Here is a 26,554-nt window from a genome sequence, read left to right as displayed (position 1 = left end):
GGGGGATACATAAGGAATCACATAGGGAGGGTAGCTTTTATCATTTATAGCTCTATCAGATACAAAATATAACAGTATTTATACGATTTTTCAAAATAACAAGTTTCTTAACTAGGCAGAACACATAGATACGCATAGATTTCCTTTGCAAAAAAAAAACTTTCATTTGACACTGACAGACAACGACAGTCGCGAATGTCAAAATTTTGTTTTGTTTGTTTGTTGATATTTGAGGTTATGTTATTCTGTTCTCAATATTGAAGATCGAAATAAATACCTAATCATGGAATTAGAAGCGGAAGGTGAAATCAGCATACCTTCAGAGCCTGTGATGGTGACTACGTGTAAATATTGCAATGAGCCGGAGAACAAACAGGACCGGCCGGGGCTGATCTGCGAGAGCTGCATCTGTTTCGTACATCTGACGTGCCTGAGGAGTTCGGGGACGCCGGGAGACTTCTCCTGCGATGTTTTCTTCGATTTCACCTGCGAAGACTGTTCTCCTAGTGGCAAGGAGGTTTTTACGAGGAATAGGTTTCCTTGGTAAGCATACAAATTGAATTTACTATATGACTTTAATTTATTATACAAAGTGCGGCAAAAACAGAATTAAATAATATACTTAAAACCTTCTCCTAAGTCTGTCAAAATACTATGCTGAAAACCGTAAAATCGATTCAGTCAAACGCGAGACAATCGCGCACAAGTATACAGTTCAAACATTAAATCATCTGAAATATGCAAAAGATGGAAGCAGTATATTCAATTATTATTTTTTTGTCACAGAGCTCTACACACATAGAGGTATCATCTTACTATCGAAATATGCTTGGACAAGTACTATACAATACCTACCATGTAATTGTCATTTTTAACTGCTCTTATTTACAGGGTAAATGTAATCCACCTGACTCTTCACCACCTGACCACACAGTCGTACGGCATCAGCAACCACGGCTACTTCCACTACAAGACTCACATCTGCTCCTTCATAGACAGATGCTGGCAGTCACTGTTCGGTGCTCAGACGTAAGTATACATGGAGTATGGATCTTTACAGCAGTTTTAAGGTTCAACTTATGGATTGTGATTATCTTAATTTAGCTTAACTCAATAATTTGTTTAATGTACATAATAAAGAGGAAACATTTTTTTGTACCCAGAGGCTCCAAAACTATAGAGGCTTGAAAAATTCTTTCACTGTTGGGTAGCTACAGTATCCTTGAGTAACATGAGCTATGTTTGTACCTGGGATTCTTTCTCATCAAGAAGTATGGATACCTATTTTGTATTGCTTAACTATCATCACATCATCCTCCTGTTCTTAACCCAATTTTATTTGAAGTTGTTACAGCATGTTTTCTTCATTCTATCAGCTGTCACCTCACAACTTACATCCTTTCTGCTTAATTATTATTATAGGAAGCAGAAAAAGAACTGGGTGGGAACAATAGCTGGAGTGCTCTCCGTGTACAACAAGCTGTTCTTCAAGTCAGGGTCATCAGTGCTCGGGGAGACCGGCTGGTGGAAACTGCTGCACAACTTCTCACCTGCTGTCGCTGCTCATATCAGTAAGACTTGTTTCAACGCTTTGTTAACATTTTTGGTTTTTTAGATATACTGAGATTTCAGTTAGACAAAGTCATAGTCAACATAACTGGAGTATGACTAAGTTATAAAAGCTTAGAGAACTAAGCTAAGAAGTTATAAAAGTTATTGCATTACATTCTAAGCAAATAAAGACCAATTCTATTCTATTGCACTCTAGTTCTCAAGATTGTTTCTCGGGCCTGAGTGTATATTTTTCCTCGAAATCACCTCATATATAATGGATTCTCACATTGTTTACTCAATTATTATGTTTTCAGTACAAGAAATAGCAAGAGACAAGCCTAGAGGTCGACCTCGTAATCAGTTGTCTATTGACAAGAATCTATTGCTTTTCAAAGTCAGTGAAATGGGTATGTATATTTTTTTTATGAAAACTCAGCTTTTTTCGTAAAACGTAGTTTTAGCAAATACTGTATGTATATTGAATTTAAAAGCTTTATTGTTCACATCTGAAGCATATATTTCTGGTTCCTGTCTGGTTTTAATTACGTCCTAATTGAATACTACCACAATCAATTGGTTTGTTTATGATGGATACAAATAATGAAGGAAATAATTCAGGTTACAAAGACTTGATCAACAACGAGTCCAGCTCCACCGCGTCTTCGGAACCTGTACCGTGCAAAAAGAGGCGAGTAGACTCCGATGAACTGAGCGGCGTGTCCAGCACATCGTATTATGACCAGCTGGATTCTGATGGCAGGTAAGACCTTAGTCAGCTGTAGGTTCGAGGTTGTTGGAAAGAGTTACCGTAGCCTTGTAACATAGAGAACTCTAGAAGAAACGTAGATAATGTGTCAGTCTGACAATCCCATCTTTTCCAAACCAGTTAGAATCTTGAACATCACTGACCTCGTAAGAAAAAATTGTTTGTTAGAAAAAGTCTAAAATCGCCAATCCACCTTGAGCATCATCATCATCCTCCGAGCCTTTTTCCCAACCATGTTGGGGTCGGCTTCCAGTCTAACCGGATTCAGCTGAGCACCAGTGCTTTAGTGCCAATCCACCTTGAGCAAACATAGATATATCAACGCTTATTATTTTCTTTATGTATGAAGAGGCCTGTATGGAATGCAGGGGGCATTGGGATCACTAAAATGATGGTAAATATTGTTGTATCTTCATGCTGCCAGTTACAAAAAAAATCTTATTGTAGGAACGAGATAGGCGACGAGAGCACGTTTGACGAATCACTCAGCATGCTCACACACAAGGACTCGTACTCAGATCTCGAGTTCAGAGGGTTCGAGTTCCCACCCGCCAACCGGATCATGCCGGTGCAAGTAAGTTGTTATTTTACCAATGATCACCATGAATGTACCATAATAATGGATATTTTAGGAGTTAAGTGTAATATCTTGCCGTAAAAATGAATGCAAAATTGCTTTATTAATCCCCATCGTCTACTCTAAAACGTAGTGCGGCTTAAGCGGCGAAATATTTTCGAGATTGAGTTTATTAAATAGAAGAAAAGTCCTGTTCCACTGGGAGTAGTGACCTACCCGGCACTCGAACTTCACTATCATAGTCAAAACAGAAAAAAAAACTAGGACTATTAGACTTCAGACTTTAGTTGACAGACTTATTCAAACTCAATAAAATACTGTTAAATCTTCAACTTCTTCCTATGTTCCCAGAGCGACTCTTCAAGCATTCACTCCTTCCAACAATCAATGCTATACTACGATTCGGATTCCCGAAGCGGTTCAGAACACGAAGCCAGGAAGACCTTCGACAGACCCAAGAAACCAGCTCCAGAAGAAAGACCGATCAGAAGAGAGTCACTATTCTCTACAGAATTAAACTCTATAGGTAACCCCTGGGAGGAACCTCTTCCGAAACCGGATCCGAATCTGGTGGAACTGACGCAGTATCAGGAGGTACAGCTTCTGAAGAAGGTGGAGAATCTGATCCCGAAGGTCAAGGATCCGAATAAGAAGGGTCATTTGAGTAGGCTGAGGGCAAAGTTGGCGTTGAGAAGGTTGAAACGGCATAAGCATCTGCCTATATTTGATTTGGACAAGTGAGTGATTTTGTTTCGTTTGTAATTTTTACATGCTGGTTTTTAAGTTATTACCTAGATCGATTTAATGGAATAGCTATTTTCAATAAAAGAAATAACCATCCTCTAATTAGGGAGATTTTTAGCTACATACATGTTGCGCTTGTTTAGCAAATTGCTTATTTTGCAATCAATTTGTTTTTTTTTTTTTTTTTCAGAGAAGTAAAATTGCTAGGCGGCTATATGACAGAAGACCCAAGAGTCGTAGTCAATGCAGAAAGAGTTTTGGATCGTTTCCAGAGATCGGTAAGTTCAATTATATGAACATATATTCTTTGAAAAAATGATCAAGAGTCAAGTGACTTCCCAGTGTCAACTCTTCCCGCACCCGGATAAAAGTAACACATCCAACCAAATATGTATATTGAAAACCAAAACATCTATCAGTTCAACGGATTTGCCTTAAAAGCGTAACAAACGAGTCTTTTTGACATAAATAATATCTACAGAAATGTTCCGCAATACTCGCCACTAACAAAAATGTTTTTTTCCGATATTTCAGTACTTAATAGACAACCTATGCGGCACAATAGCGAGTACCAACTATGGTACTTTATTGCTATCCAACATAGAGGCGACTCCGTTCCGCTCACTACACTCGGGCGCCACACTGAAGCCCTACATACGGCGAGACGGGGACTCCGCCCCTACGTGGCTGAAGCTAACTGATGAGTTGCTTAGAAAGACTAACAGGTGAGGGGACTTAATGGTAGAATGGTTTGAAGAGAATTCGTCATCATCGTCATCAAAGTCATGATTATAAGTCTGCTTGCCATCGACTCGTCAAGAAGAAGTGATTGGCCCTTTTCTATTTTTTCATGCTTGACTTCGAAGTCGATGTAAATAATTCGCAAACCCCTCAAAGTAATATCTTTTCTTGATAGACACATAAAAGACTACGAGCCTCCCCCCCGCGCGACAATAGACTACTCGTACGTGCGGCCGCAGCACATCGCCGCCGTCAACAATCTCTGCGCACAGTTCTTCTGGCCCGGGATTGATAGTAAGTATAATAACTCATTCTCATTCCATTATTTAGTTTGAAAAATAAGGATGAATGAATTAAGGGACTTTATAAAGATGAAATTTGTGTAACAAAGATTCAGCAACACTTGGATTATTTTTTTACGCAAAAGCGCCCTTTTACTTTGTGCCTTACTTATGCTTATCTGCGATGGTCAATGGTCAAAACCTCTTTGCAAGCTCTTACGACTCAGACACCAAATAATCCCAAAGGAATAACTATCCCAAAACACCTGAATGGAGAACCTCCATATTTAGGAAGTTGGTTAATACCTTTGTAAGTCATGAAATTCCCTCTGCCAGTTATTCACTAACTTCACTAACTCTTTGCCTCCAACAGTGACAGAAGCCCTACAGTACCCGGAGTTCAGCTGCGTGGTAACTTACAAGAAGCTGGTGATAGGGTTCGCGTTCCTGGTGCCTGATGTGAGACACAACGAGGCTTACATCTCCTTCGTGCTAACACGGCCGGAGTGGAGGAACGCTAAGATTGCAACCTTCATGCTGTACCATTTGTTACAGGTATTATTTCCTAGCTAATTAAAAAAAAAAACAAATCCATACTTATGGCTAGTTTCACCAATTACTGATAGTCTCTGATAGCCTATCAGTAACTATTCTGACAGGTAACATATTAATTTCACAGGTCTCTGCCAGATATTGCTTAGATTTGTAAGCAGTCTGCCACAAAGCATTTAAAAAGTAGCATGTAAAAAGTAAATTATCTGATACTGTACCAGTGAAACCAAGCCAATCAGTAGTAAAGTATTATGCTAATCTCAGCATTAAATAATTTGGTCCAATTAAAAAAAACTTTCAGTGTTACATAGCCCCTTTATTGAGGACAACTATAGGCTTTGTGTACCAGTGTGTGTAAGTTCCCATGATATACTGGTAAAACTGCTGGTGGAAGCTAGTAAATAATTGTGTAGCTATTATAATTATTACATGTGTTTTTCACAGACTTGTACAGGACAAGATGTGACACTACATGTATCACCAACAAATTCTGCCATATTCCTGTATCAGAAGTTTGGCTTTAAAGTGAGTATAGTACATTGTAATTAAATTCTCATATTGGTTTATGTATGTGTTTGAATGTGATGCTACTGCCAAATGATAAGCCTACTAACAGAAACATTGTTAAGGAGATTCTTATAATAGAATGATGAGATGGATAATGTAAGCAACCAAAATAAAAGAAATAACTTTGTACAAAAAATTTAACTTATTTATTACTGTGGCTTAGATATAAACCCTTCATACAACAAGTAATCATAGATCTTCCTAGTTTTGTTCACATCTATTTTGACTATCCTCCTTGCATCTAGCAAACGGAGGAAGCCCATTTTACTGTTCTGAGTGATCAATTGCTGCTTAATTTCTAAGTAGTTCTCTGGCACCAGTCTTAAGTTAGAACATAGAACCTTCTCTGCTTCTGTGAGCCTGTTGAACCCTGGCAGGTCAACTATCTCCAGTGGCATTGATGTCCTCTTGTACTTAAGTAACTGGTTGTTCTTCCCAAACAAGAGTGCATTCTTCACAGGTGACTGGCTATCGTACTTCTTAGACATCACATTTGTAGCATGTTTCTGTTCCTTAACAACTAAATCGTTTTCTTTTTTCAACTGCTTGTACAACTTGGCAGCATACAGAGTCCTGATTCCATTCCGACGGTACTCTGACAGTCTTGATAATCTCTGCATTAGCTCATGTTCTAAACTGATGGACTCCATGAATGCATCAAATTGCATACCTGTCATGAACTGCATAAATGATAGTAATCTCTCACATTTCTGCCTGGTGAGTGTGGAGTCATACTTCTGTAACCATGATATCAATTTATTTGGCATTATTAGACCATGGTTCTGAATAATCTTGTATCTCCTGCGTCTCTCTTTTAGTCTAGTGTTTAAGGAACTGACTAGAGACACCTTCAGTGAGTTCATACATTCCTCTTCTTCCTCGTCATCTTCATCAGAGTAACTGTCTTCTATATTAAAAATACTTTCTGCATTGTGATCATAGCTGAGTTCAAACTCTGACCGGTAGGCGTTGTAACCTGCTAAATGCTGGTCAGCATTGTTGTTCCTTGGTGGGTTGGTGCAAGTCTCTGTACTGTATAAATAAGGTATCAAAGGTTTCGGAAACAAAGATTGTTCAGTCTCAGGTAAAAGCTTCAATTCCTTATACTGAACATTTTCTATGTAATATTTCTTGTAGTGTTCCTGACATTCCAGTTTTGATCGTGTGTGTACACTCTTAGATATTTCTTCCCAATTTCCATAGCCATATGTGGACAGTGCAGAGAGTAGCTTACATTCTTCTTTAGCAGACCAGTTGCAGTTGTCGAACAAAGGGAAGTCGTTCCTTCGCACGGCATACTTGTGGTCATTTTTGTGAGAGCCCACTTCCTGGCCGGAGGCGAAACATGCGGTGCACAAATTAGTATCACATTCAACACATTCTATGAAGGGCTCGTGAGCAATCTCGCCGCACGAGTCGCATTTAGTTTGTAATGTTATATCGTTGGACATTGTTTACAGGTTGAGGAGTTAATACAAGACTTCTACGAAAAGTACTACGACATCGATTACAAAGGCTGTCGTCACGCTCTTTTCCTTAGGCTTGTTCGATAAATAAATAGTTTAATAACTTCATGGGTACGTTTGTTTCATTTATAAATAGTACCCGCATAGAAAAAAAATAACAGAAAACCGCAGAAAACAGAACTGTTTATCTGTCAGACTGACAATGAATGACATTTTTCAATACAAAGCTTCAAAGCTTCAAAAGGTCAACGTTGACATTAACGACAATGTTACTATCTGTAAATTATGTAGTCGTCGTATCAAATCAAAATACAATGCTGAAAAGCTGTAAAATTCAATATTGTTCTTCTTATTGTCGAGCCTAACTATAATTTATGCTAGGAAAAATTACTTGGCGCTAAACTTCTCTTTTATTATTCAGTTTAATTTCAAGAAACAAGCGCGGCACTTTTTCATCACTCACTAAAAAATGCCGAACTATGTAGCAAAAAAACTACTGCTTATTTTATCATCATTTATCATGATGGTGATGTTCATAATTGAAAACAAACCATTTAATAATTTCATCTAGAACAACCCATAGAGAACAAATTCCCCAACCCAATCGAAACGTGATAAACAGTGATAAATGACGTGAGCGCCCCTTGCTACACAGCATTTCTGAACAATGAAATTTATATTCATCTCTTTCTAGCGTACGTGCGATCGCCTTGCGTTTGTAGTATTTTGTCTCGTTTTCTCAGAGGTTGAAGGCCCTAGAACGTTCTAGACGTTTTAATGTATATATTTTGGCGCAAGGAAGGCGCAGCGTTTCATTCAAACGTGAAGTTGCTACTGTAAGGTGTTAAAAAGTGTTGTGTGTGTATATTTTAAATATTCGTTTAAATTGACTATTTGGACTATTCTTGGAGTTATTTGTGACTAGGTAAGTGTTTCCTTATGTGTTCTTTTATATCTAGAGCTTTGTTTTTATGGTTTCTGTTTATATTTATGAAAAAAATCTCGATTTTATGTAGCACGTATCGTCGCTCTACATTTCCAAAAATGGTGTCATGCGTTAAGGCTAACGGGAATTGTTTTTGTTCTAGGATAAGCATTCATTCACAATGGGCAAAGATTACTACAAAATATTAGGACTCTCAAAAGGAGCGTCTGATGACGACATAAAGAAAGCGTACCGCAAGTTGGCGCTGAAGTACCACCCAGACAAGAATAAGGCAGCTGGTGCCGAGGAGAGGTTCAAGGAAGTAGCGGAAGCTTACGAAGTGTTGTCAGATAAGAAGAAACGCGAAATCTACGATGCTCACGGCGAGGAGGGCCTCAAGGGAGGAATGGGATCACACAATGGACCTGGTGGTGGCCAGTCGTTCTCGTACACGTTCCACGGAGACCCGAGGGCCACGTTCGCACAGTTCTTCGGTTCAGCGAGCCCGTTCCAAGCGTTCTTCGACCTGAACGGCGGCTCCGGCGGCACCACCATGTTCTTCGACCGCGACATGGACGTGGACATGGACCCGTTCGCCAACATGGGCATGGGCACGGCGCGGCCCGGCGGCCCCGGCGGCGCCTTCCGCAGCCACAGCTTCAACTTCCACGGATCACCCAGCCGGAAGGAGAAGACCCAGGACCCGCCGATCGAACACGACTTATACGTATCCCTGGAGGATATCGCGCGCGGCTGTGTCAAGAAGATGAAGATATCGAGGCGTGTGCTGCAGCCTGACGGCACCTCGAAGAAGGAGGACAAAGTTCTGACCATCCATGTGAAGCCAGGCTGGAAGGCTGGCACCAAGATCACGTTCCAGAAGGAGGGCGACCAGGGTCGCAACAAAATTCCAGCTGACATTGTGTTTATCATCCGGGACAAGCCACACCCATTGTTCAAGAGGGAGGGCAGTGACATCAGATACTCAGCCAAGATCTCACTGAAACAGGTAAGCATCGGTGCTTGTTCACTAATTGATATTAATTGCATATTGTTGTGCAGTGTTTACAAACTGTTGGTGGATAAACATGTTACTTTTATGCCAACATGTCATTTTCTAGAATACCCTTCCAAAATTAGTGGCTGATAAAGACTTCATAACATGAGTGTAATATAACTGTTATTGTTCTAGAACTTCATTCTAGTTTCCACTTAACTATTATTTAAGTTCATAGTCTATGATAACTAACATTTTCCTATTATAGTAACATGACTATGACTCATTGAATCATAACGTTAACCATGATGTTTTGTTTGTTGCAGGCTCTATGTGGCACTATCATTGAAGTACCAACCATGTCTGGAGACAAGCTCACAGTGAACCTTCAAGCTGAGGTAGTGAAGCCCCACACAGTGAAGAGGTTCCCAGGCTATGGTCTCCCATTGCCGAAGGAACCGACGCGGAAAGGAGACTTACTTGTGGTGTTTGACATCAAATTCCCCGACCGCCTCTCATCGGGAGTGAAGGAGATTCTCATGGATACTCTACCCAATTAATATCAGACTGAATATCTCATTAGAATGGGTTTCTGTGTATAATGAAGTTGGTTCTGACAGAGGTTTCTTGTTCCAGCACTTGTGATCTGAGAAAGTCATATTGAAAAGGCCTTTGGTATGACTTTACAGGACACAGTATGTAGATTGTTGCCAGTGTTTGCTGAAGTAATGCTGATTCACATTGCACTACTTACCTTGTAATTTTAGCGAACTGTGTGTGTTGCCAACACCACTCTTTCTTTTGTTTATTTTGTAATAGGTTACTTTTTTGTTTATAAGGAACAGGAGAGGTCTGTCAGAACCTGCTAGTTTATATGCTCAAAACTAATAATGGGGCATTCCTACTAGTGATGTAGGAACTTACTCATTTATGTTGCCTAATTAAGTTACTGAATGTATTTTTGTTGTATGAATGGCTAGCCAAAATTATTTTGATTGGGTAGACTCCATGCGTTTTAGTATGGAGAGCTAAGAGAGACTGGGATTGTGTGTTTAAATTGTATTTAATGCTGAATTAAGTTGTAAATATTTTTATTGTAAATACTTGATAGCAGTGATTGTAAGTTTTAGGTTTCAGTAGAAACTTGGAAAATGCAGTTACAGAGAGGTTATTGAAATGTAGCTTGTTATAGTTTATATCAGGCTAAGTTTCAGAACATTGGAGACAAGAGTTGTATTAGTTGTGTAGTGACTTGGAAGTGACATTACTTATCACTTATAATTGCTGTTAAAAATGACTAATAAACAAAATATGACACAATTTTTTTGTTTGATTTAACGCTATGCAGATAGATGTTGCGTAATGCAGCAAATGTCAAGTTTATGAGCGCCCACGTGCTGCTGCGTGCTTACACAACCCACGTTGTGCAGAAATATTGCAGAGATTTCTTCGTAACATCACATACCTACCTAATTATTTATTTTTGTTATCAATTAACGTAACATTGTTAATGAGGAAGAAAAGGATAGCTGTAAATAAATCTTTATAAAAAAAAAATAACGAATTATCTTAAATAATCAAGATAAGATTTGAGCAGTTGTATCTATCGGATATCTAATACCCACACCTACAAGTCTGCGTATATTGGGATGAATCCGCCACTAACTGGCGCTGAAGTGATTTATTGCTAGAGAATGATTCCAACATTTCGTCTGACGTCATGCATCAGGAAAAGCGGCGAACTACTTCCTAGTTATCCTACAGATTCATCTCCCTCCGCACGTGTATTAGAGTAGTTACCAGTTATGATAAATATGGATATTATGTTCGCCAAAATACTGGTACCTATGCGTGCATGGAAACCGAGCACATCTGTGCCAAATAGCTCCAAAATGTAGGCAGTTTTCAAACTTTTTAGAAAATATTTTACAATTTCAAATTATAATCGTTAAGAAAATCTTGTAAGTGGGCACTATAAATACGATTTTCTTTGTATAAACAGCTGTGAAGCGACAATCTGTTGACATGGCCACCACCACGGACCTTGGCGCGGGTGTGACCACGAAATCTGCGTGTTGCGGCATTATACTCGTATTGTTCGTTTGTTGTCAAACGTCTATACAATGTGGTTCAGAGTTAAACTGTAGTCTTTAAAATATTATCTTGTATAATAACTAAGGCCGGAATAGATGCTGCCAATAAATTAATTTTTAAGCTAAAATAAACTAATACTTTCTGTGATATATGATCCGCAGTAGGTAACAGTAGTCATAATAATGTCGCAGCTATTTACATATGAATTCTATTTCGAATCAAAACAGTCCCTTTTCCGCTACGTCGACGGTTCTTTTCATGACCGTACAACATGCGGAGGCCGGCTTCTGACGTCACCGGGTAAAAATAAGCGCGGCGCCCGCCCCGCCCGCGCACTCACTCGCTGGAGAAATGCACATACAACGTGATTATAATACGGAATGCTTGTGAATATCATTATATGTTGGTATTATCTCAAGTATTACGACCGGAAGACAGGCCCACGAGATATCGTATGCAGTGCGTAAGCAATTTTTATCGGAAATCAGTATGACGCTAGCTTTTAAATGTCAGTGGTTTATAACAAGGCAAGTAAAGTTCTACAGAATACCTCATCCAATCTCTATTGGCTCCGTGATGAGTACTGGACATCTGCTGTTTTTTCATAGGTAGTGACGTATATACCTACCTCTTATAAGTTTAGGTTCTCTGCAGCAGGTAGGTTGTACAGACCTAGTTACCTAACTCAGCAAATTCATGCGGGCAGCCACACAAACGGGCACACTGCTGAAATATCTATAGTGAAAATAAAATAATAAAAAAAAACACTGTTTCCTCTCAATTTACAGTCTTCACTTCTCATAAAAGTAAAATTAAGTTGTTATGCAATCCTTTTCCTCGTGTTGTTTTAAACAAAGCATGTTTATTGGGAGTAGTTACCCAGGTGTTAATGAACTTTGGCTGTCTTCATGAATAAAATCATGTCGTATGTGCTTAATCTATACATATAATAAATCTGTAAAAAAACTGTGTCTGTACATTGAATATATCAAAAAAAAAATAATTGGGTGGGGTTTAGAAACAGTAATGGAGCACAAATCCAAAAAAAAAATTCTGTCTGTATGTCTGTATGTCTGCATGTCTGTATGTCTGTTTGTTTGTACACGCTAATCTTCCGAACTACTGAACGGATTTCGATGATTTTTTCTTTGTTGTATCAGTATTAAACCTGGTCAACATATAGGCTATAATTTATCTTCGAAACTTGAAGACCTGATGCAGAACTCCAACAGACCAACAAAACTATAAGAGATACAAAAATGGTGCCATGGCAAAAATTGTTTCATGTGATGAGCATTTTCAGCTGAGATAATAAATTTGAAGATCTGGAACACCTGATGTGGAACCCCAAGAGCCCAGCTTCTCTGTACCATATACAGGTATGATGTTTTAGCAAAAGTTGTTCAATTTGATAAGCACTTTCTATTGACTTATACAAATTGAAGATCTAAAACACCTGATGTGGAACTCCAGGGGCCCAGCTAGACTATAGCATATGAAGATATGACGTTTTAGCAAAAGTGGTTCAATCTGATAAGCACTCTCTATTGACGTATAAACATCGAAGATCTGGAACACCTGATATGGAACTTCAAGAGCAATACTACACTTGAAATGTATAGAAATGAATGTTATGAAATAGGTATGGCGAATCAAAAAAAAGTAATTAGTCCGTCTTTTAGATAACCCTAAAATAATGGACACGTATTTTTCTTTTCTCTCTCTCACAAACAAATAATAACGAAGATACAACACGCTTGAATTTTGTGTTAAGTCACTGCTTAGTACAAATTTTACATACCTAGACGTGGCGTTACGAGCCCCCAATCTCCGACTTTGTTTCGTTATATCTCATTATTATTTTGTATGTCTCTTCCAGACCTCGGGACTACAGAGTTCCGAATTTTTGGGAGGCAAACGTGGGGCCGAAGCCAACACGCTGAAGCCCTTTTGAGACAACTTTAATGAAATGGTGACACAAAACCGACGATTATCCCTTTATACACTATAGAAATGAACCCAAGGACAATCCCCGGTGGACGTCGTTAAAAAAAGACAATCCCCGGTTCTGTGCTAAACTATTGCTATATAACTATGGAGGAAAAGTACTTGGGCTATTGTGATGGGATGTTAGTGGATGACAATGTATTAGGTACATGTAAAAATGGCAGGTGGAGACTTGCCACCTCACTTACTGGGCCCCCGGGAACCAGTCACTGAATAGCAACAAGAGGGCAACAGGTACATGAGCGGCTGTAGGGTGAGGATACCTCGGTGGACTTTAAACGCTGATTACGCGCTCCCTGTGCTTACCATGATCTGTATATTAAGTAGTAACACAACAAATAAAGTAATATCTATAGCACAGTATACTTTCCCAGATGATAATATATGTCATTACATCTCAACAAATTGTGGGATCAAACAGCTGCTGTATAAACTAGATCAAAAGTTGCTAAATTACACAAAACAAGATTATTGTATTATTCTGATAGGCGAGCAAGATTTTAGAAAAAATGACAATTATTTTAATTTGGTTAGGAGAATTAAGGATACACTAAGTCCAATAAAACACACTAACGTTTTGCTCTGCTTACCTACATACAAATTTAATGGATGCTCTAATATGTTTAACTCCCGGATAGAAACATTTAGCCATTTACTATATCGTGATATCTGTACACATGATTATGCAATAATATTTGACTCCAATTTAGATTTGACATATGACGAAACAATGTTTTATAGACATAGTGGAGTACTCAATAACTACGGTATGAAAAATATATTTAACAATCTCAAGTACCGTATTGACATTTATTTAAATAAAAACTACCTTATAAATAGTGAGGAAATTAATACAGAGGGCAATTGCGCAACTTTAAGAAAGGAACAGTTTTTTCGTTCCTGATATAGTTAATAAGAAGGGACGTGATACCAAAGCTATACCCTGCAACATTCGTCTATTACACCAAAATATTGCAGGATTATTGAACAAACTTCCTGCTGTAGAAATATGTTTATCAGAGTTTCATGATAGACATAAAGATATCAATATACTGTGTTTTTCTGAAACATTTGTGAGGGCAGGCAACGAAGTAAATATATGCATTAATGATTTTACACTGGCTACTTCATGCTCTCGACTTAAAGAAAATAGGGGTGGTGTTTGTATTTTAGTAAAACATTTCTTAGATTATAAAATACTAAAAATATGTAATGACATGGCGGTAGAGAAAGCATTTGAATGCTGTGGCATAGAAATACCACTTTACAACTGTACCATAATATGTCTTTATAGGACACCAAACTCGAACATAGAAATATTTTTTGATAAATTGGAGTCTCTTCTGCAGAAACTAACTGAAAGGAAAAATAATAACATTGTATTGGTCGGGGATCTAAATATAAATACTCTCACCACTAATACAAATGTTACCAAACTGAATGATATTCTTCTAAATTATAACTTAACTTTGAAAATAAAGACTCCTACCCGGCTCACCTCGTGCATAGACCACATTATTACTAATATACCAGACTCGTTTGGGGAGACCTGTGAACTACATCTCTCAGATCATAACACTGCTCAGTTATTAACATTCCCATTAAAAATGTTGCCAAATAAACCTGCTACATCTCCATGTTTTATTTATAGAAGGAATTACAGCCAAGAATACATTGAAAAATTTAAAGAGTGTATCATGAGCCTAACATTTCAAGAAATTTATGATGAAACAGACCCAAACATAGCTTTCAATAAATTTCATGACATACTCAGTTTATTTTACAAGTTAAACTTTCCAGTTCAAAAAATTAAAGTCAACAATCAGACACCTCGACTGAAATGGATAACTAAAGGAATAAAAAAATCCTGTCTATATAAAAGGTACCTTAAATTCAATTATCACAAAAATAAATCATTAGAAAATAAACTGAAGTACAATAAATATGCTAAACTATTAAAAAAATGCATTGATGTATCCAGGAAACACACATCTGGTAAAATTATCTCGAAAGCAAAAAACAAATGCAGAGCGACTTGGGATTTGATTAAAAATAAACCTAAACGTAGAGACTCGAAATACATAGAAGCAATTAAACTAAAAGATACTTTGATAAAAGATCCTGAACAGATAGCAGAGACTTTTAATAATTATTTTATTGATTCTACAAACATTGATATAACTAATAGCAGTAAAACTAGTTCCATGCATAATGAATGTAACAGTATATATATTGAACCCTGCACGCCGAATGAAATAAGCAAATTAATTGCATCTTTAAATAACACCAACGCTGTGGGATATGATGAGATTTCGACAAAAATAATAAAATCATGTGCAAATATTCTGTCACCCATTTTGGCACACCTGATAAATTTAAGTTTCTTTGAAGAAAAGTATCCGGATAAATTAAAGTTTTCAGTAATAAAGCCATTATATAAAAAAAATGATAAACTCGACTTAAATAATTATCGCCCAGTAACCCTAATTCCCATCATTTCAAAGATATATGAAAAAGCAATGTACAATAGGATTATTTCATTTCTAAACAAGCACAATATAATAAGTCCAGAACAAAATGGATTTCAGAAGGGAAAGTCTACTACACTAGCTGGCTTTCAACTTATTAAATTAGTAACTGAGAATATAGATAAAAAGATACCGGTAACAGCGATTTTCTTTGATATGAGCAAAGCTTTTGACTCTGTAAAACACGACATAGTTTTGCAAAAATGTGAAAATTATGGAATAAGAGGGAAAGCGTTAAATTGGCTTAAAGACTACTTAAGTAATAGGAAGCAACGCGTAGAAGTTACAGGGTTAAATAATGACAGAGAAGTGGTCAATTATAAATCTAAGTTTAGGGTAAATACATATGGCGTGCCACAAGGCAGCATTTTAGGACCATTGCTATTTCTTCTGTGTATTAACGACTTGCCGATAGCTATTCAGAATAAGTCTGTGTTATTTGCAGATGACATTTCACTTATAATTAATAATGAGAATAAAAATGAATCGCATGAAGACAAAATAAATTCTGCTGTAGAAAACATATTAAAATGGTTCGAGCAAAATAATTTATGCGTAAACATTTCAAAAACAAAATATATTAACTTTTGTAACTACAAGATGACAAATAAAAAAATTAACATTATTGGACGTGATAATAAAATAGACGAAGTTGACAATACAAAATTTTTAGGCTTAGTAATAGACAAAAATTGTAACTGGAAGAAGCATGTTGAGAATGTATGCAATAGGCTGAACAGCTTTGCATTTGCACTAAGAAATCTAAGAAAGACTATAGGAAGAAATGCAGCCTTGACAGCCTATCATGGATATGTTGCATCCGTGTTAAGGTACGGCTTAATATTGTGGGGCAATTCCACGGACAGTCACAGGGTATTTATTGTACAAAAAAAATGCATAAGAGCTGTTTTCGGTATTGGACCATTAGAGTCCTGCAGACCCATTTTCAAAGAAAATAAATTGTTGACACTTGCATGCTTATATATATTTGAGATTGGCGTATTTGTAAAAAAACACCCTGCTCTATTTAGTAAGGCAGATAACGAAAATGACTACAAGATAGGCAAAATATGTAGGGATCCAAGTAAATTAACAATGCCTAGGTACAGGACAACATTTTGCCAAAAAAACGCAAACTTTATGGCTATTAAAATATTTAATGGGCTACCTAAGCAAATGAGAGAATTGCCGACGAATCTTTTCCATAAAGAACTAAAAAAGTGGCTAATGGATAAATGTTTCTATACGGTAAATGATTTTCTAAATTACAACATAAATAAAAAAAAGCACTTTTAGTAATTGCTAGGTATATTTTATTGAATTAAACAGATTTTTTTTTTTTATTGTCTTAGTTTTTTGACATGTTGCATGGATTTAGTTGTTGACATTTTGTAAATGATTAGTATTATTTTATTTTATGATTTTGTATTCTTTTTAAATGTTTAAATTTTGACTATTTGTATGTTTTAGTTTATAATTTTGTATGTGTTAGTTTTTTCTTTTTTAATAGTGTAAGTAGGTAACTGAGTAACTTACCATTTTTTAATAATTGAGAATTATGCCATTTCATACCGATAAAATTTGCATGCTGAATATGAGGCGAGATATGAGAAACATAATTGTATTGTAAGACCTATATTGTACCTAACCATATTTCAAGCAAATAAATATATTCTATTCTATTCTATTCTATTCTATGAGGCACCTACCCTCCGAGCAGGGCTACTAATCCTGCTCTAGCGACTCCACTCTGGACGGCCAAGCCGAGCCAGAGGCGTGAGACCTACCCCCGTCATGGTTCACTCCGACCGGCCGGAGATGGGGGACAGTATACTCTCCCTGGAGAACTCAGTATATATAGCCCCGCGGGGTCGCTACTCCCCGTCATCAGCCTCAGATGTCCTGCGGTGCCTGTATCTCATTATTATTGTCGTTATTATCTCAAGAGCCTTTGTCCCAATTATGTTAGGGTCGACTTCCAGTAACGATGCAACTGAGTACCAGTGTTTTACAAGGAGCGACTGCCTATCTGACCTCCACAACCCGGTTACCCGCTCAACCCAACACCCCTTGGTAAGACTTACTGGCTTTTGACTACCCATAACGACTGCCAAGAATGTTCAATGACAGCCGGAACCTACAGTTTAACATCCCCTCCAAATAACGGTCATTGGTATCCAAAATATACGTAGAAAGTACATAAGAACTTAGAAAAGTTGCATTGGCAGGCACTTGCCAGACCTGGAATCAAAGCCGCACGCTCATACTTGAGAGATTGGTTCTCTACCCACTAAACCACCACGACTTCCACTAAGTCACCACGACTTTGTCATCTATTTAATGTTTTTTTACGTAATAATACGTGTACCTAATATTTTTGCCACTCACAACTTAAATGCGGACTAATTAGAATCACCACTTTTATCCCTATGGTCACGTCTATTGCGGTTCAGTTCTCAGCGTTTTGTTTAGTCTGCTGTGCTTTTGCCGTTAAAGTACAAAAATTCAATATATGGAACGTTTCTAATGGTTATGCGTATTCCGTTGTTTCCAAGTCAACGGGCCCTTAAAATTCAATATCAGACTATTCAGATCTTTGATTTGGCTGACCCCGTAGTCGCTGGCATAAGGGACAGGATCCGCGTACGAAGTCGCGGGCAGAAGCTAGTATTTCAATAAATTGAATAATAATTTATGAATATAGCTATAATTGTATATCTATACCTAAACGTAATATTTTTACAGGAGAAGAAGCAAGCTATGCTTCTCGTAACTTATGTAGATTTATAATACGTAATTATGAGTTATGACCAAGCCGTTTATTTTACTCATTCAAAGTAACCACGGTATGTGCCATGGTTAACGGTGTGTCGTGCGTGTCTATAAAAATATTCAGCATCAGCTACTATCTTAATTTCTACTTAATTCTTTATGTGGGATTTGTAATTGAAAGTGAATGTTACTTTTACTTGGTCATACTGAGGCTGTTGTTTTTGTATTGTATCAAGTTTCTTTTACCTGTAAATATAAATGAATTGACAAGATTGTATGAATGGATTGGCTCAATGATTGACGTTAGGGTAAACTTAAGGAAAAGGTTAACAAGAATTTTCATCTGAAAGCTCATAAATTACTTGCAATTCCCAGAAATCCACGTCATGAAATGTTTATTTTGATTGTAAATATGATTTGAAGCCACTGAATGCAGACATCTGACAGACCACTACACAGGTTAACGATCTCGATCTAACCCAGTAAACTGTAAAATAACTAAAAATGAATGAAGTACATGATACAAATTACAAATGCTTGTAGATATTTTTCTGTTAATCGCAATATAAATAAATAAATTCTTCTCATATCTACCTATCTGCTGCAAAATTTTAATGCAGATTTATGCATGTTTATTCTTATTAAAAAGTTTTTTTAAAGCGCTTTTTGGCTGACGGCCAAGTTTGCGTATTTATGAGAATTCTTTTGAATAGCAAGCTAGGTTTTAGTAAGTAGGTAGGTACCTAATAATTTTCGTATATTACTTTTCTAGTCCAATAACGGATCCTAGGTCTTATTTATGTAAGTAGATCTATACAACAGTCCGTTACCAAATACGTATTGCTCTCTAGATCAGACGAAACCGGAAAATTTGTTCGTTCTGAAAACGTTTTTCGAGATCAAACTAATGTTTATTTTCTAGGTATGATATGAGTGAATTCGCGTTTAACGCGTTTCGTAGACGAAATATAGCTGCAAAGTGCCATAGATCGTCTTTATATATGTTTGCAAAAAGATTTAATACCACATATTCATTTCATCTATCTTTAAGTTAGTACTGTAGCTATGTAGTTTACCTAGGTACTCTTTAGAAACAAACTTCGTCATATTATCACTCATTTGTTTTCTTAGTTAATGCTCAACTCGGAATACGGTTACGATTTAAAAGAATTTGGGTGCAAGAACCATTCATCGTGTGAATCCTTTTTGCTTACTCACAGTCTCAACATTCTAGGAATGTAGACGTGTGTTTCTAAGTAATTAATTACGTAGTTTAATGGGGTCATCAGGTTGTAGTTTGCGGAGTTCCAAAAACGTCTCTAGAGAAAAGCATAATTCTTCAATGTGTTTGTATTTTGTTTAAAATTGAATTAAACTTGGTCTGATACAGCTGCGTTTCTCTGTAGGTACATTATAATGTAGGTAGGTTTTCTGCTGAGTTCAGTCATAATTACAGATAAGGTCGGTGACCTACTTATTTGGCGCCAAAACTATACGATCTAACGTTCAGAATATCTGTTTAAAACAACAGCATAAATAGGTATTTTATATAATTTTAATGACACGAATTGTAATAAAATAAAGGTCAATATTATTCAGTTAAAATAAAAAACTCCTACTAACTCAATAAATCTCACCTGCCATCTGCCATGGAAAGATCGAGATTTCCATAGAAACTTCCATAGACTTTAGAAAGTTCGAGATGTGCAGCGCTGTGCTAATTCAGCAATCTAAACTAAACCGCCATCATAACGGGAACATTAATTCCTATGTTAGTTTGAACTTAATTACTGCAAATACACAAAGACTGTTGGATTATATAAAGCAAAAACTAATACCCCTAACTTTCGATAACATTGTTCTTTGTTCTATCTGAACAATCTACTGTTTATTTAAACTCTACACACACTGCGTCACGGGATCTTGTTAGACGGACGTATTGCTTCCAAGTACCATTTAAAGTATAGAATAAATATTTCAATATCAAATTAGTATATTATTTCTTTTAATCCCATACCTCCTATAGGTTATGGGCCCAGTGCGAAAAAGGACATTTAGTAGTGAGAACATTCAGTAGTGCGTAGTGACAGTAAAGTGCATAGTTGTAAATAAAAATAAAGTTGTGACAATGGAAAAAGTGAAAAGAAACATTAAGCCTTTTAATGGAGAAAAGTACAGTGTATGGAAATTTAGAATTCGTACACTGCTTTCAGAGTTAAACTTGCTCAGTGTTATTGACGAAGAAATTCCTGGAACGCGATCCGCTGAGTGGGAAAAGAATAATAAGGCAGCCAAAAGTATTATAGTCGAATATTTGGCGGACTCATATCTTAATTATATTAATGAAAATGGGACTGCTCAAGCAGTTTTTAAACATTTTGACGCGATCTATGAAAGGAAAAGTGTAGCAACTCAATTAGCGCTGAGAAAACAATTATTGGGATTAAAATTAAAAGCCGATATACCCTTGATCAAACACTTCTCAACATTTGACGATCTGCTGACAGAATTATCAGCTGCTGGAGCTAAATTAGAGGAAACGGACAAAGTAGCTCATTTATTACTTACTCTCCCGAATACATATGATGGCGTTATCACTGCAATTGAGACACTATCTGAAGAAAATATCACTCTCGGTTTTGTAAAAACTAGACTATTAGATCACGAAGTAAAATTAAAAAACGAGAGTCGTGATACCAGTTTAAAGATACTCCATGTTGAAGAAAAATATAATAAAAACAGATACAATCGCACAAAACAAAACTATTTGAAGAATACAACATTCAAGAAAACAAACAAACAAAAATTTGTGAAATGTCATTACTGTGGACGCAAAGGACACAAGAAACAGGATTGTTTCTATTTCAAAAGACAGACAAATATACAAAACAATGCCCCAGAAAGGACAAGACAAGTCCAAACTATTGCCCTGCAAGAGGGAACGACCTCGAATTCTTCTTTTTCAGGATTTGCGTTCATGACAAGCGCATACCATTATGAAAAAGACCACTCGACAATTAAATTCCTATTAGATTCAGGAGCGTCTGATCACATCACAAATAGAGATGATCTCTTCACATCGTTTGAATGTTTAAATCCTCCTTTAAAAATTTCAGTAGCTAAAAACAATACATTTATTTCAGCAACTAAAAGGGGAAACATAAATCTTATCAGTCAAACAGGAGTGCAAGGAATACTTACAAATGTATTGTTCTGTGCCGAAGTACCATATAATTTAATATCGGTATCAAAGATGCAGCAAGCAGGATTCACCATAATATTTGATGACAAAGGCACACAAATTACAAAGGAAGGTAAAATCATCATGAAAGGTAAGACATTGAATAATCTTATAGTTCTAGAGTTTAAAATACCAGTAATAAAAGGGGAATCCGCTTCCCAAGCATGTTATGTTAATGAAAATAAATATGAATTATGGCATCAACGCCTAGGACATATAAGTAAAACTAAATTCCTGCAGTTAAAATGTCATAATATGATTGATGACTTAGATGAAATAAATACCGTAACTCCAAATGATAAGTTGTGTGAAGCATGCATAAATGGGAAGCAGACTCGCCTGCCTTTTAATAAAGTTAAAGACAAAAGTTACATTAAACGCCCTCTGTTTATTGTGCATTCAGATGTTTGTGGTCCTATAACACCTCCAACAATAGATAACAGAAATTATTTTGTTTTATTTGTTGATGAATACACACATTATTGTGTGGTGTATATGTTAACTTACAAATCAGAAGTGTTTACAGCTTTTAAAGACTATGTCGCTAAAAGTGAGGCTAAATTCAATTTCAAAGTAGTAAATCTTTATAGTGATAACGGTGGTGAATACTTATCCACCGAAATAAAAAACTACTGTAGAGAAAGAGGCATAAGCTATCATTTAACAGTTCCTAGGACCCCACAGTTAAATGGTGTTGCAGAACGTATGGTTCGCACAATAACAGAAAAAGCTCGTGCTATGTTAAATGGCACTAAAGCATCAAAACGTTTTTGGGGAAATGCAGTTTTAACTGCAGTTTATTTAATAAATATTACGCCTACGAAAGCTTTAAGTCAATCAAAGACACCATACGAGATGTGGCATGATAGGAAACCAAGCGTTAAAAATCTCAGAGTTTTCGGTTCAACTGTATATGTTCATAATAAAACCAGTAAAAACAAATTTGACAATAGGTCGTGGAAAGGAATACTGGTAGGTTATGAACCCAATGGTTATAAAGTTTGGAATACAGAATTCGAAAAATATGAAACTGTAAGGGACGTTGTAATTGATGAGACTAATTTTATCGAATCTAGGCCTTCATTACGACCTGAACGGAGTAATAATACATATTCCCAAGACGAAACTGATAATGACTCCGTAACAAAATCAGTGTCTTATAAGTCTCATAGTTCTAGCCCTAAATCAGATAGCTCTCAATCTGATGAATGCAGTACAAGTAAAATTCGAAAAATCGGTAGTCATGAAATACCGAATGAACCTGAAAATGAATCTGAGAGTAGTTTGAAACACAAAAATCAGGATAAACCTGATGAATTTTTAAATTTACGAAGAAGTGAAAGACTGAAAACATGTTCGCGTAAATCATATAATGAAAATGACTATGATGTCTATAGTGCGTTATCCATCACAAGTAATATACCAAAATCATTAAATGAAATTAAATCTCTGAACGATAGGAATCAGTGGGAAAAAGCAGTCAGAGAAGAACTCAATTCTCTTAAGAAAAATAATACATGGACATTAGTACCAAAACCATCAAATAAAAATATTGTAGATTGTAAATGGATATTCACTATTAAAAATGACGTTTCAGGTCAACCTTCAAGATATAAGGCACGTCTTGTCGCTAGAGGTTTCAGTCAAGAATATCTTAGTGATTATAATGAAACATTTGCACCAGTTGCTAGAATAGCAAGCTTTAGATTCTTAATTAGCTACGCAAATCAATATAATTTACTGATTCATCATATGGATGTAAAAACAGCATTTCTAAATGGTACACTAAAGGAAGAAATCTACATGAAAGTTCCTGAAGGTGTAAAATGTAAAGATAATTACGTATGCAAATTAAACAAAGCTCTTTATGGCTTAAAACAATCAGCTAGATGTTGGTACGAAACATTTGAACAATGTCTCAAAGAAATAGGTTTTCAGAACTCCCCAGTAGATAGGTGAAAGGTAAAGGAGACATTTCTAAAAATATTTACGTAATCTTGTACGTCGATGATTTGGTTATAGCATGTGCAGATTTGCAAACAATGAATAATTTCAAAGCATATTTAATGACTAAATTCGAAATGACCGACTTATACGATATCAAATTATTTTTGGGCATTAAAATAGAGAGACACCATGATAAAATTACTTTAGACCAAAGTGCTTACATTAAAACCGTTTTGAATAAATTTAATATGAGTGATTGCAATCCTATAAACACACCGATGGAGCTTAAATTAAACTATGAAGCTCTTAACGCTGATAAGAAGTGTGACGCACCATGCCGTCACCTGATCGGTTGTTTAATGTACATTATGCTTTGTACGCGTCCGGACTTAAGTACATGCGTAAATATTTTAAGTCGGTACACAAATAAGAACAATAAAGAATTGTGGTTATGCTTAAAGCGAGTTTTAAGATATATCAAAGGCACAATTGATTTGAAGTTAACATATACAAGAAATGATTACAATAACATCCTAAGTGGATATGTCGACTCAGATTGGGGTGGCCACGATTGTAATGATAGGAAAAGCACTACTGGATATGTGTTTAAATTATTTGATCAAAATACAATTACATGGTGTACAAAGAGACAAACATCAGTAGCGGTCTCGTCTACTGAATCCGAATATATGGCTTTATATGAAGCTGTTAAAGAAGCATTATGGCTTAAGTCTCTGGCAGAAAGCATAAACTTAAAAATTAATAAGCCCATTATTTTATATGAAGATAATAACGGATGTATTAGCATAGCTAATAATCCAACAAGTCATAAAAGGTCCAAACACATAGATATAAAATATCATTTCTCTAGAGAACAAGTTGAGAAAAATGTAATAAAATTAAATTATATTTCCACAGGTAACCAGTTGGCAGACTTGTTGACAAAACCTTTACCAGTCGTGTCTTTTATAAGACTGAGAAAAGGATTGGGTATAGAATAAGTTTTAATTTAAGTACAATTTCATTATGAAATGGTCTGATCAGGTTTTTCTGGGTTTTCCCTGATCCTGTGCAGCAAATGTTGGACCATTATTGTACAGTTGTCCCAGACCTTACTTGGAAGTATAATATGTTACGTCGTATTTATAAGTTGGTATTCACTTTGTAATGTTGAATTGTAGACTAGATACTGTATAGTAAACTAACGAATGACTAAAAGTTAGGGATTAATTTTTGAGGGGGCGTGTTGGATTATATAAAGCAAAAACTAATACCCCTAACTTTCGATAACATTGTTCTTTGTTCTATCTGAACAATCTACTGTTTATTTAAACTCTACACACACTGCGTCACGGGATCTTGTTAGACGGACGTATTGCTTCCAAGTACCATTTAAAGTATAGAATAAATATTTCAATATCAAATTAGTATATTATTTCTTTTAATCCCATACCTCCTATAAAGACATCAAGCATAAATCTCTTTGCAAATAAATAATTAACCTACTGCATTTTATTATAACTAAAGGTTATTTCAATTTGAACTTTATATCGTTAACGGTACAAGTTGGTCGTAAATGGAGCTCCGCAAAATCCAACCATGTTATTATCATTTTGGAATAATGTATGGAGCAAGCAAAGCAAGTTTCGAGTCGCGCCGGTCGGAGAACTCTAGTAGAACCGCAGTAGAACACTGTCGATGTTACCCGAAGCTGCCCGAACCCGTTCCGACCATTCTAGACGATTAGTGAACGCTTGGGTTGCCAGTACCAGTTTTCAAAATTCCACTAAATAATAAGTACAATCGACTGGATCAGAACTATGAATTGTGTTGTCTTTTTTTTGTTTGACTTTTTTGATTAAGAACGCCTCTTGTATGTTTCAGTTTGTGTATCTACCTCTGTAATAAAATTGTATGTAAAGTGCTGTAGAACGCTAAAATTGATGCAATCGATTGTGCCCGTATTAAAATAACCATAATGTTAATTACATTTATGCAAATGTAATCAAACCCAGTGAACATTTTTTACAGTACCAAAACAACAACACCGATAACAAATTACGTGCTACTGCTAAACAAGTTTGTATAACGTCACGATTAGCGAACAACGGGAAAGTGGTAGAAGTTTCCCGAACAGTCTGGTAACCGTCTGGGAGTTACCACACGATGCAATAACGCAGACACGTGCGCTGGAACGTCACGTGTTTCAGAAACGTGACCGGCGACCCGCGCCACGCGAGCATCGCTTTCGCGGCCACCTCCGTATTAACCGACCAAGTTGAGAATGCACCCGCCTACAAACTTAGAACACTGAAGTAATGAGTTTAAGGACCTGTTCAAGTAATATCGTAATTATCTCACAAGATTTGGCGCACGGGTGTGTTCTAAATATCATGGTCCTTATCGGCTCGTGACGTGTTTTTCACAATAGACTAACTTAGTAGAATAGTGATAAGAAAATGTAATTGTACCTACTTCAGATAGTTTCTTGCTATGCCACGATTTTATAGTCACCTTGGTATGCAAGAAGATATTTGGCGAAGTTGCAAGTTTGTTTACAAAAGGAAGTAGGTGTTAATAATTTATGATAATTGAATTTTATTGTTATTGCCTGAGTTTTGTTTTGTTGTTATACCTAGGTATTTGTAACGTAGGAGTTGCAATACAAGCTTGTTAACTGCTGTATTCTGATAAATAAACATTATAATTTATTAAAAGATCAACCAGTTCATATCTGTATGGACTAAGTATAATAACAAATATATATTTTGCGTATATTTAATTACTAAACATAA

At 36.3% G+C, this 26,554-nt stretch overlaps 3 protein-coding genes across 3 annotated transcripts; 2 read left to right on the top strand and 1 right to left on the bottom strand.

Annotated features, from left to right (window-relative positions):
• Window positions 1–196: 196 nt before the first annotated feature.
• LOC124632233 (cysteine-rich protein 2-binding protein) lies at window positions 197–7,356 on the top strand. Its single transcript, XM_047166994.1, has 13 exons — window positions 197–543; window positions 892–1,029; window positions 1,423–1,571; window positions 1,869–1,961; window positions 2,173–2,314; window positions 2,768–2,894; window positions 3,249–3,634; window positions 3,832–3,919; window positions 4,176–4,366; window positions 4,558–4,676; window positions 5,037–5,218; window positions 5,660–5,740; window positions 7,243–7,356. Exons 1-13 carry the CDS (start codon window positions 284–286, stop codon window positions 7,333–7,335), a joined length of 2,049 nt encoding a protein of 682 aa, XP_047022950.1. The 5' UTR covers window positions 197–283; the 3' UTR covers window positions 7,336–7,356.
• LOC124632242 (transcriptional adapter 2A) lies at window positions 5,906–7,248 on the bottom strand. Its single transcript, XM_047167005.1, has one exon. The coding sequence runs from the start codon at window positions 7,231–7,233 to the stop codon at window positions 5,932–5,934; it is 1,302 nt and encodes a 433-aa protein (XP_047022961.1). The 5' UTR covers window positions 7,234–7,248; the 3' UTR covers window positions 5,906–5,931.
• A 661-nt stretch (window positions 7,357–8,017) lies between the features above and the next one.
• Window positions 8,018–10,490, top strand: LOC124631401 (dnaJ protein homolog 1). Its single transcript, XM_047165778.1, has 3 exons — window positions 8,018–8,173; window positions 8,337–9,182; window positions 9,497–10,490. The coding sequence occupies exons 2-3, from the start codon at window positions 8,355–8,357 to the stop codon at window positions 9,728–9,730; spliced, it is 1,062 nt and encodes a 353-aa protein (XP_047021734.1). The 5' UTR covers window positions 8,018–8,173; window positions 8,337–8,354; the 3' UTR covers window positions 9,731–10,490.
• The last annotated feature ends 16,064 nt before the right edge of the window (window positions 10,491–26,554 follow it).

This window comes from Helicoverpa zea, chromosome 1 (genome assembly GCF_022581195.2).
Source record: "Helicoverpa zea isolate HzStark_Cry1AcR chromosome 1, ilHelZeax1.1, whole genome shotgun sequence".
In the NCBI taxonomy this organism is placed as follows: Eukaryota; Metazoa; Arthropoda; class Insecta; order Lepidoptera; family Noctuidae; genus Helicoverpa; species Helicoverpa zea.
The sequence above is the reverse complement of the archived record's forward strand: the minus strand, read 5'-3'. Positions and strand labels throughout refer to the sequence as shown.